This window comes from Polistes dominula, unplaced genomic scaffold (genome assembly GCF_049000335.1).
Source record: "Polistes dominula isolate Pdom_NZ unplaced genomic scaffold, Pdom_raw_medaka contig_23, whole genome shotgun sequence".
Classification (NCBI taxonomy): domain Eukaryota; kingdom Metazoa; phylum Arthropoda; class Insecta; order Hymenoptera; family Vespidae; genus Polistes; species Polistes dominula.
The window spans coordinates 2374104-2387034 of NW_028300963.1; the positions used below are offsets into that span (position 1 = coordinate 2374104).

Consider the following 12931-nt stretch of genomic DNA (forward strand, 5'->3'; position numbering starts at 1 on the left):
TATTGTATTTTTTATAATTGAAAAAATAAAACATTAGTAACGTATTATACATTAAATTTATATTATTTAGGTGTTTACGTATGGAAATAATATTTTAAAAATATGTTTTCAAGTTAATTGTTCATAATTAAATTTAATCGATACTTTAGTATATCGTCTTGTTTGTTTGTTGCATAACTATTTTACTTCGTACAAAAACTAACTATATTTAAGGCTTATTGTTAAGTTGTAAGTGTAATACTAAAACGAAACGAAGGTTATTCTAAATTATTCAATTCTTAAGCTAGACGTACGTAAACATTTGCTTTAACAAACACAAAAAAGAAAAGAAAAGAAAAGAAAAGAAAAGATAAGAAGTTTGCAAATGAAGTCGTATGATCAACGTAACTAACAATAAATAATTGTTTTCTAGTTTTTCCTATTTAATTTCTTCTCAATTTACATTTACAAATGCAAATTAATAGGAATATAAAATATTGTTTGTACGAAATAAAACGATTGATTGTACTAATATCGAGAAAATATATTTGTATTATTAAATTAATTAAACGTTGAAAAAGTTAACTTGAATGAAAATCATTATACGAAAGAAGAAAAAAGTAAAAAGAAAAAGAAATGATATTTGTTTTCATAATTGATTGAACATACATATATCTTTTTTTTTTTTTTTTAATAGACAAACCTATAAAATTAAATTAGAATAACAATCATGTTGAAAAAAAGAATGTGAATATTTTCTTTCCAATTTTTAACAAAAATTTCAAATAAAATTAAAAAAAAAATTATATTTGCATTCAATAATCATTCGCATATTAATTATAGACCCCTTTCTCCTATTTGTTAGAAATTTTATTATACTATTATTACAAGTTAATAATAATATAATATTTAAAAAAAAATATTTAGTATAAAACACAGTAAAAAAATTTTTATTAATTATACCATTATTTATAGAACCCCTTCTACTATTTGTTAAAAATTTTATAATACTATTATTACAAGTTAATAATAATACAGTACATAACTAAACTGTTAACTACAAAATGATAACATAGTAAAAAACTTTTTATTATAATTATTATAGAACCCTAACTTATAGAACCCCATCTCCTATTTGTTAAAAACTGTATAACTATCATTACAAGTTAATAATAATACAATATTTGACAAAAATAGTTACTAAAAAATACTGAAATATTAAAAAACTTTTTCCTTACTTGACATCGAGGATAGTAGAGAGAGAGAAAAAAAAGAAGAAAAACATTTCACGGCTTTACTAGAAATGACCTACATTCCTTAGAATAATTGTGCTATCTCTATATATACATCTATTCTATTCTACTTTAGCAGACGTGTAATCCAGCCCTAATCTAAGGGACCGACAAGATTTACGATATACCTGAAGTACATATATATAAATATATATATATATACACATGTACACAACGTTGTTTGTTAATCGACGTTCGAAGCCTGTCGTCGTGCATACCGTTAGCAATAATCGATTAGGCTACCGATTTTCCCCTAACTCTATTAACGGATTATAAATTATATCCCTTACCTTTTCCACCATTCCCAACCATTTCTAAAAGAACCTAATTTTTGTATTTTACCCTTCACCGTTACTAAAATCATCATCATATTATTTTATTATTATTATTATTATTATTATCTGAATCACTAGACACATCATTAAATGTAGACATTTTCTTTTCACCTTATCAAAAGACCCTTCTTATCTCCCCCTTTTATACTTTCTCAACCAACCCACTCGTAACTTTAGTAAATTCTTTAAAAAACAAACCCTACAATTCCCTAAGTTTTCCCCTTTTCCAAAAACTTGTGAATGAGTTTTAGGATGAACATGAAACATTTGAACTTTCGACCCAATAATATCCACTTCGAAAGGTTATCAAAATTTCAACCACACTTTACGAACGCGACGAGATAAATTATGTATTCCCTTCACCCTTCATCCCACCCCCTATCCTTCAAAGAATTATTTATTTTTTAACGGTGGTGCGTTAAAAGAACAAACGAAAAATAAAAACATTTTTTTGGCTTACCTTGATTCATTATTAGCGAACTCGTTGATTGATTTGTCGTCTCCTAATTCATAATGTTCCTTTTGAATCACTATATGGTCCTTTGGCAAAGTTGTAAGTTCCGGTTCCGGTTCACTAGGCAATGATAGTACACTAACAACCTTAATAGGTGCAATTACACGTTGTTGATCAAGGAATTTACTTTTCGCACCGGTAAATCCTCTCTTTGAACCTTCACTACCTGTCCTACTGAGTAACTTTTTATCTTTATTATCCTTATCTTTGTCAGTCTTGGTAACAGTATCATCAACTAATTCCGATACTTTGGATAGATCCAAAAGTATTTCAGGTTTAATGTTTCTTTCCGAAACTTTGTTATCGTCCAATTCATCCTCACCGTCATCCGTCAATTTATTTTCCGACGTTGATTTACCCAACGTTGGTAATTGAAGTTGAAATCTTTTTTTTATTAATTTCAACAACCATTTGCGAAATATCGTCTGGTTGTTTAACGACAATAATTTCGGCAGGTGAACAAACTTCAACTTTATTCACATCGGTATTTTCCAATCTAACGAGTGTTGCTTCTTCTGCAGTAATTATCCTAGCTTTGACCAATTGTACTTCCGGTAATTGATAATTAGAACACAATTGATCATTATTATCCTCGAAAAATATCTCTTGTACAGTTTCCCTTATTCTAACTTCTTTCTTAGATTCTTCCAAAAGAGATTCTTTCGAAGATTCACTTGAAACAGTAACTTTCCTTTTTCTCAACGAACTTGCTCTTGGTTTAATAGTAGTAGTAGTAGTATCAGTAGCAGCTTTCATTACTTCCGTATCGGATATTGAAGTTTTTAATGATCTATTTAAATATTCCGCTGATAATCCTCTAGTATCTAACACTCGAAAATTAATAGAATCCACCGATAAATGTACACCACTTATCATTTGTTCGTCACCAATTGTTTTAATCAATTTACAGTGTTCGTGTTTTGTACTAGTTTTATCTTTTTCTTCTTCTATTTCTCTAAATTCGTCGATTATTTCTTCTTCAAATTTTAATTCTTCATCCTTGTCTTCTTGTTCTTTTAATTTATCAGCAGCTTCACGTTCAATTCGTTTCTTCCTTTCGTCGTCCAAACTGCGTAACAACGAACTGTCCTCGTCAAATGTCGAATAAGAATAAGGATCGGTAAATGTTGTTAACGATCTATGCTTGCTAAGATACTGAGTGACCCTCTCAATGCATTCCTGTTCTTTTAAACTTTTCCTCTCCTCCCTGGACCTTCTCCTACTACTCATTTTTCTATCTTCCTCATCTTTAGATCTTCTATCCCTCTCTCCAACGTCACATCTCCTCTTTGATCTTCTTTTAACACCAGAAGAACCACCACCATGACCACCATCATCATCTTTCTCACTTCTTATTCTTTTCTTGAAAATTTTATCCGACGATTCTTCAGATTTATCCAACGTTTCACTCGAGGCTACCAGTTGTTGCTGTTGTTCTTGTTGTTGTGATGATGATGGTTGTGGCCTTGACTCTAAATTATTATAACACGTATCTTTGTCATCTGATGGTATTATTTTTTTTCTCAACGTTGACGACATATCAGATAAATCAATACTTTTATCATCATCTTTATGTATCTTTTCTTTTATAGCAATTCCATCTTTTGTTTTAACATCATCATCATCATCATCATCTTCTTCTTCTTCTTCTTCCTTTTTCTTCTTTAACTTAACTTTAGGTGCAGCTTGTTGTTCGATTCTTGTTATTACGTCTGAAATCTCATCAATTTCTTTTCTATCTTTCTTTTTAATCATCGATATAGTCTCAGCAACAAAAGCAGCAGATGGTATGATCACCTCCTCCTCCTCCTCCTCCTTCTCCTCATGTTCATCTTCCTCTTCTTTCGCTGGAAGTGTACGTGTGTACAATTTTCTTGAAGTATAATCCATTTCTTCTTCTTCTTCTTCTTTTTTCTTTGATGTAATTTTTAATTGTTTTTTCATCGTAGGACTACAAATTGGGGTTAACGGTGATGCATCTTTCCAATGATCCTCTTCTTCTTCTTCTTCCTCCTCCTCCTCCTCCTCCTTCTCCTCCACACTCAACACCAACGCACATTTTACTGATTCTTCTTCTTCTTCCTGTTCTTCATTTTCTTGTTCTTCGTCACGTTTCAGCTGATCTTGCTGATGTTGTTTCTGAGATCTTTGATTATCGTCTTCCTTTCTTTCTTGCTGCTGCTCGGTTGAAACACCGGTCACACCTGAGAAACATCGTAAGTACTCCGTTTAAATTGTATTTTTTTTTTCTTTCTTTCTTTCTGTTTTTTTTCTTTTTTATTATCAAACAAAACTTACCTGATCTGGATGATAAGAAATCTTCAAAATCTGCAGCACGATCGGTTGTTTCACTCTCATCGTTCGGGAAACTTCGACTGCGTCGGACCGTACAGATCGGTGGTACCCTCTGATCATACCCAGGAAGATAAAATTTAAACAATTAGCTTCTCATCCTTGTCCTGTTGTTTTTTTTTTTTTTTTTTACAATATTTCTTTCTTTTTTTCTTTTTTTTTTCTCTACTATTATTTATTTTCATCTAATTTTTCTAGTTTATTTTATACACATATTTATACTTATACAAATAGGTATATTATATTTTTGCATTCATTTTATTTTTCATTAAATATATTTTTATATAAAAGTATTTCCTTTTTTATTTCAATGAAAATTTATTTTTAAAAATTAAATCATTAGCAACCATTTTTATTATACAGATGTTGACAATATGATAATATCTATTAATTAAACAATACATGGTTAAATATTTCTGCTACTTTTCTGTTGTTTAATTTCATTCTTATTATTTCTTTCGTTCATTTCATTTGATTTTTTATTTTTTATTTTTTTTTTATATATATGTATAAATATGTGTATTTTAATTTGTAACATTTTTTTTTCTTATTCTTTTTTATAGGTTTCTACTTTTGTATAGCTTTTAATTATAAACGGAATATTATTTAATACTCAATTATCTAATAAGGAATTTTTATAAAAAAAAAAAGCGTAAATGTAAATATATATATATAAAAATATTAAATAAGATCTTAATCAAATATTACACAACATTGTCGACTTTAGCGTATAAAATATGGCGATTACTATTAAAAGCAGAAAATTATTAAAGATAAATCCTATGAAGAGGAATGAAAAAAGTTCGATTTAAAAAGAAACAACATTTCTCGCAAACACATTTTTATCAATAATATTAAATAATTATTATTAATAATAATATTTCGTGAGAGAGAACGTAATGTTTCACGATAATCAGCTTTGATTGATAATAAACATTTCGTTCTTATTTTATATAATTCCTCGTAATTTTTCATATTAAACTAAATTGAAACATTATTTCTATATAAAATAAAAAAAAATACAAATAAATAAATAAATACATAAATAAATAAATAAATATGAACAAAGCACGTCCGAGATTTGCAAAATAAGGCAAACTCGGTCGTAAAATAAAATAAAAACCACAAACCTTTAAAATATAATATTACATAAATAAATAAATAAATAAATAAATAATTACCATTATAATTTATATTACACTTAATATATTAATTATTATAATAATAATTATTATTATTATTTAATATAATATATTAAACGATATATTATAATATATAATAAATTATAATAATAATAATAATAATTATTATTACATAAGTAAATAATTAATTTGACAAAATGGGATAGGATTATTTATATGTTTAAATGTAATTATATAATAATAAAGTACGAATAAATCTATTTTATGTACAATCACATTTTATTTTTACACAAGGCAGTAATTAAATCATTTTTAAAGTTTCAAACCTTTAAGGTTTTGCTCTTCTCGTTTTATATATATCCCTGTTTTTTTTTTTTTAATTTTAACTGAAAACATGTATAATTAATATTTTATATGTATATACGTATATAAATAAGAATTAGAATATTCGAAAAAGTAGAACTGAATTATTTTATTTTTAAGAAAACAATCTTTTACTTGTGCCAACGATATTATTATGCAACTTGCATTTTATAGTTGACCTATAAAATATGTTCGTGTGTACTTAGGCTATCGTTCAAAACTAATATGCACATACATGTATATATATATATATATATATATACGTATATGAAAGACAAACGACAAAAAGATAAGTAAAAAAAAAATAAATTATTATGATAGTTAAATATGGAAAAAAAAATAATATGTGTATAATTAACACACGTACCAATTACACACTCAAAAATTCTAATACAAATGTACACAATGTGTGTGTGTGTGTGTACTTGAAATATTTGAAATATTTTCATTATCGTTGTTAAAATCGATGATCCATCGATGATATCAATTATTTTTATCCATCAAAACTTCATAATGGTGTTGGTTAATATTTTATATACTGGTTCATGCTCATTCTTCTTTTTTATATTTTTTATTTTTAATTTGTTTTTAAATATCACACACACATATATATATATTTTTTTTTTGGTTAGATAAATTTGATGTAAAAAGGTTGTTTTTTTTATTATAAAAATCATCGTCACACCTAATAACTTACCTATTTTTGTTTGAAGTAATTTATACGTAATATTTTATTTAATCGTTGAATGCTGAAAATTTATTTTTTTTTTGTTTTTTTTTATTTTTTATTTTTTTTTTTTTTTTTATATGTATGTAAAGAAAAATGTATAAAAATGATATTGCGAAAGGTGGATAAATGAAAAAAGAGAGAGAGAGATAGTTTTCATATGGGGTTTTCATTGTTATGATGAATTTTTATAATATTTAAATATGTATATACATATTTTGTTGATGTTGTTGTTATTGTTAAATTTTGAACGAATTTGATAAGGAAGAAATATTGGAAAAAATAATTCCATTGATAAAATGAAAGAGAAATATTGCCAGAGGAAAAAGAAAACAAAATAAAATAAAATAAAATAAAATAAAATAAAATAAAATAATAGTTAACGTGTAAAGTTTTACAGTATCAGTTTTACAGTATTTTAATTTTAAACAACAGGCATGTATGTTTGCAAAATATTTAATTGAAATAAATGAGAAACGAAAAATTTAGAAAAAAAAACAAGATTTTGAAATTAAAGAAAAGTAAAAGAAAAATAAATTAAATTTTACAATTAAAATGAACTAATTATTGAAATTATTTTGGTTAAATAAAATAATCCAAAAAAAAAAAAAACTTCATTAAAACAGAACAAAAAATATATAAATAAGAAATGTTGATATTTTTATAAAAAAATGGTTACGATACAAAACTAATTTGAAATTTTAAATATGCATACATTTACATATATGTATAATAAGTATTACATATACTTATATACATATATTATATATATATATATATAATTGTCCTAGTTTCTTTTAACAAAATTTTACCAGCACATATTATAATTAAAAATAATAAAAAAAAGGTTATACAAAACATAGGCTCTTAAATGCTTAATTAAAAAAGCGGAATTCAAATATAAACATCTACACATGTGTGTATATATATATATATATATAATACATACGTACTTCAGTTGAATGCTAAAAAAGAAAATTAATTAGAAAAAATTATATATGAAGAATTATGAGAAATTATTAAAAAGAAAAGCAAAGAAAAAAACCAAAAAAAAAAAAAAACAATAAAGAAAAATAAATGTTCATTTTAAATTTGTACAATTTAAATAATGCATATATATGTACGTACAATACTTCGGTTGAATGCTGAAAGAAAAATTGTTTAAAAAATAATGAAAAATTAATTATAGAAAAATGATTGAATTATGAAAAAAGTGACCAAGAGAAATAAAGAGAGAAAGAAATAGTTTTTCATAAAGTAATTTCATAGTTTCATTCAACAACGTTTAAAGACGGATATGTATATATATATGTATACATATAAATATATATATATATATGTATATATGTATATTGTTTATATTGAAATTGTGAATTCGGTAGAGTTTCGTATAATTATTATTTCATTATTATTATTATTATTATTATTAGTAGTAGTAGTAATAATATTAGTATTAGTATTAGTAATAGTAGTATTAGTATTAGTATTATTATTATTGTTATTATTATTATTATTATTATTATTATTATTATTATTATTATTATTATTATTAAAACATCGTGCAGAGAGAAGAAACGAAGATAATTCGTTTTTAATTTCTCATCTCTTTTGGTATAATATTTGGTCGTGTTTATTTTTTATTTATTTTATTTTTGGTTTTTTTCTTTTAATTATTTTTTTTTTTTTTTTTTTGTAAACTTGTCCCTGGCGATGGTCAGCTGTTCGTATCATTCAGGCATTTATCCGTCGTTCTGAAAAGTGAAAAAAAAATAAAGAAAGATAAATATGATTTTTCTTCTATTTTCCCTTTTTTTTATATTTTTGTTTGTTCGTTTGTTCGTTCTTTCTTTTATTCTTGCAAATTAAATCGAATTTTTGTATAATAATAATAATTAATGATCTCGTGCAAAATTTGCAAAGTAGTAGAGAATTTTTTTTTTCGTTTGAAATTTAATTGTTTAATTATTTTTTCGTTTTTTTTTGTTTTTTTTTCTAATAAGCGTACTAAAATTGCAAATAGAATTTCAATATGATCCTTTGTAATTAAAATTATTTATTTTTGATAATATTATATCAATTAATTTTTTTCAATTTTGTTAATAGAATATTTTATTTTGTAAACGTGTATGAAGAAAAAAAAAGAATTGTATTTATAAATAATCCGATTATAAACTTATCAATTTTAATATATTGAACAATTTAATTTTTCTATTAACTTAATAACAAAATATTAATTACAAGGGATCAACGTGTGTAATATTTATACATGCATATATGTATATATTTATATATAATATGTAAAAGTAATACTATATATATATACATACATACATATATTTATCAACTGATCGATATTATATATCTTCGATTATTTTTAGCAATAGCTGAAAGAGAATGCGGGTATTCGAGTCAAGGTAAAACTGCATATTCGAACATAGAAATATGCAAGTGAATATTATATATATATACATCATGAATCATACTATGCATTTTTGTTTTATAAATATGCATTAAATAAAAACAGAGGTGTGGTTTTTCAAATTAAAAAAAAAAAAAATGTGTAATACGACACGTTAAATGCTTAAAATTTTTTTTCTACCAATTATTAATAAATAAATAAATAAATAAATAAATAAATAATAATTAAATAATATAATAATAAATAGTTAATTATATAATATTTATTATGTATTTGAATATGAATTTAATTTTGAATTAAATAAAAAAAAAAATGTGAAAAGGTGTTATACGACCTGTTAAACATTAAATTTGTTTTTGGTTTTTCAATATTATAAATAAATATATATTATATCAAAAATTATTAAATAAGAGAATGTGGTTTTTGTGCAATGAAAATTGTTATACGAGACATTTTACATGTTACGCGATCGTGTTGTGGTTTCTACGTCATTCGACGATTCACCTGCACAGGTGCATACTAAATAAAGGTTTGAACCTTGTGCAATGCACACAGCATCATCAATCGCTTTCACCATACACACGATACGTTTCGGTAATTAATTATACTATTAGCGTTCACGTAATTAAATAAAAGTGTTCGATTCAAACTCAGGAATTGAAAGTCATTGAAATTCTAAACGACTATCCGTTCCAATAATTAATTTCAACTACTAATTTGTAGTCTAAATGATCGAAATAACGATTTCACCTTGACTCGAAATTAGTACGAAAAGTTTCTTTTTATAATATTAAATAATTATCGTTCTACATATTGTTTGGTTTTTTTTATTTTACATTAATTTTTATTGAGCGTATTCATCGGCATAATTTGTTCCCTTTTTTTCTTTTTTTTTGGTTTACAAATTGTTTACTTAGAATTGCAACTTTTCTTCTTTTAATTAATTAAAAATGTTAGATTTAATTTTTAAATAAATAAATCGAATAATTATTTAATTAAGAATAAGAAATACAAAGAAACTGTTCGTACTCGGAATATTTCTGACGAACGTGCTGACAGAAACGTTCGATCTTTAAATCAATAATAATAATAATAATAATTAATAAGATTTTTCATTAATAATATTAGGTTATCACTACTAAAGCATTATTATCATCATTATTATTATTATTATTATTATTATTAAATTTGTGCATCAGACGAGATCTGTAAATTTGTCATTAAAATCAAACTCGTTTTCTGATTTATGCGATTATGCGTAACGCTAATCATAAGCAATAAAAAGAATTAGAGTGAAAGACACGCTAAACGTGTCATAGGGAAAGGTAAAAAGAAACATTAGGAAAAAAAGAGATAAAGAAAATGGATATATGTGCGTGTACATACGTGTAATACAGGTAATACTGTTAACCCTCTATTAAATTAAGTTTAATTTAAAAATTTTGTCTTCAAAATAATATTAATTACAATGAAGTTCATTATTGAACATTAAAGCTATGAATTATATAATTTATATATATATATATATATATAATTTATATTACAATATTACAAAAGTTATAAAGTTAATTAAAATCTTAGAGGGTTAACAAGATAAACGTATGAATAAATAGAAGAAGAAAAAAGAAAATTGAATAGAAGAGAAACTATGTGACAAATGATAAAAAAAAAAAGAAAAAAAAAGAAAAGGAAATTCTAAAAAGAGTTATGCTAATTATATAAATAATATAATCGAGCCATCATTTTCAAAACTGCTCTAATTAATCCTACGAGAAAAGAAAAAACAAGCATTAACATATTTTAAATGCTTATTAATAAAATGTCATTATTTTCAATATAATTACTTTTGACATGACAATTTTCAAAAACAAACAGCTACGATTATATATGTGCGTAATAAGAAAAATGTGAAAAATGAATCTAAGGGTGTAATTAATATTAGGTTTTGGAGGAGGAATGTAAGGGGTGAAAGTGAAATGTAGGATTGGACTACTACTAGCTGATTTGAAGAATTATTTTCTTATCTTTTTACTTTCTTCCAAAAAAACAACAAAAATATATAGAAAAAAAAAAAAAAAAAAAAACAAACAAACAACTCCCGCGCGTGTCTTCGAGATTTCGTCAGAGGGGTAAAAAAAGGAAAAAAAGAGACTCTAAATTGAAATAGTAATTTTCTCGTACTATCATACGTTAATAATAATAATAATAATAATAATAATAATAATAATAATAATAATGATACACGTGTAAAAAGTATGTAATAGCTATCGATAGAAGTAAGTAAAGCGATGAAGAAGATAAAAAAAAGGAAGCCTTTGGAGAATCGATATTTAGTTTACGTAACTTGCGTTTAGTATGTTTTATCCATAACAGTAGGTCGAGTACGGGTGTGTTTGCCATTGGATGAAGTTAAGACGTGTTATCCCCCATTTTTCTTATTAGTTTCATATATTTTTGTTTATCTATATTTTGTTTTTTGGTGGACGTAGTAGAAATTCGATTACTAATCAGAGGTGTGGTGGTAGTCAAGTCAATAATGGAGTTGTGTTCAGGTTTATAAACGTTGGCATATTAGTAGGAAGGAAACAGTATTGTCGGTCCCACGAGCCTCTTGATAATAGTGAAGAAAAGTGCCAGTGAGTAGTAGTAGTAGTAGTAGTAGAAGTAGTAGAAGTAGTAGTAGTAGTAGTAGTAGTAGAAGTAGTAGTAGAAGTAGTAGTAGTAGTAGTAGAAGTACACAGTAGTGGTATGGTAGTAGTAGAGCTCTACAAAAAGGTGAAAAGATTGACATACTGTGATTGAGAGCAACTTATGCTGATATGAGAGAGAGAGAGAGAGAGAGAGAGAGAGAAAGAAAATAAATAAACATAGAAGAAGGATTGGGGTGGGTTGAAGTGAACTTTAAGATATTGGTTGAAAGTGGAAAGGGGGGTAGGATGTGTTGTAAACATTTGCTTTTGATAGTGAACTAAAAATGGATAGTGGTAGGATTTTGTTGTTAGGTACAATTTGTTTCTTTTTTTATTTTTATTTTTTTTAATTTGTTACTTGCCTTCTTCTCTCTTTTTTCATCCCTCCCACCTTCTCATTCTCTCTCTTGCATGCTTGAGTTTTCTCTTGTTCATTTATTCACACATTCATTCATTGTAAATCACCTGATACTTTCTATCTTTTTCTAACTAGAATAGTAGATGCATTCTCTTTCTCTCTCTCTGTTTCTTTTCATTTTGTATTTGTTTGTCCATGTGTTTGTTTGTCCGTCTGTCTCTTTCCAATTCATAGACTGATGCTTTTTTCACAATCACTCTCACTCTCCTAAATTGTCTTACTATACAAAAAAAAGCAAATATATAAAATATATTATAAATATAATATATAGTAATTAGTATACTATATTTATATAAAATTATTATAATAAAATATTAATTTTATAAATGTACAATTTTGTACCAATTACTATATAATAAATATAAAAATAATAATAATAATAATAATAATAATAATAATTAGAAGTATATTTATATGATGTATTGTATAAGAGAAAAGATTTGCATATATACAAACAAATAATAAAGAATTTAAAAATGGAGCGTGTGTATGTGTGTCATGAATAAAAAAAAGAAAAACAATAAATAATATCCTAACCATATGTATTTTTCTTATCCTTTTCATCTAACACTAAATTTTGTTTTAGGTGGGAGGAATGAGACATCTTGAGAGAGATAGATGTTATTGAAAGTGAAAAGAAACGTTGATATTATTTTATCAATATTAAGTATTATAGTCTTATTATTATTATTTCGAATCA

At 25.0% G+C, this 12931-nt stretch overlaps 1 protein-coding gene across 1 annotated transcript in view; it reads right to left on the minus strand.

Moving 5' to 3' along the window:
• Positions 1-12931, minus strand: part of LOC107065261 (uncharacterized) — a 90869-nt gene that overhangs the window by 26040 nt on the left and 51898 nt on the right. The window contains 3 exon segments of the mRNA XM_015318773.2: positions 2067-2504; positions 2506-4324; positions 4419-4527. Coding sequence (XP_015174259.2) covers positions 2067-2504; positions 2506-4324; positions 4419-4527 — 2366 coding nt within the window.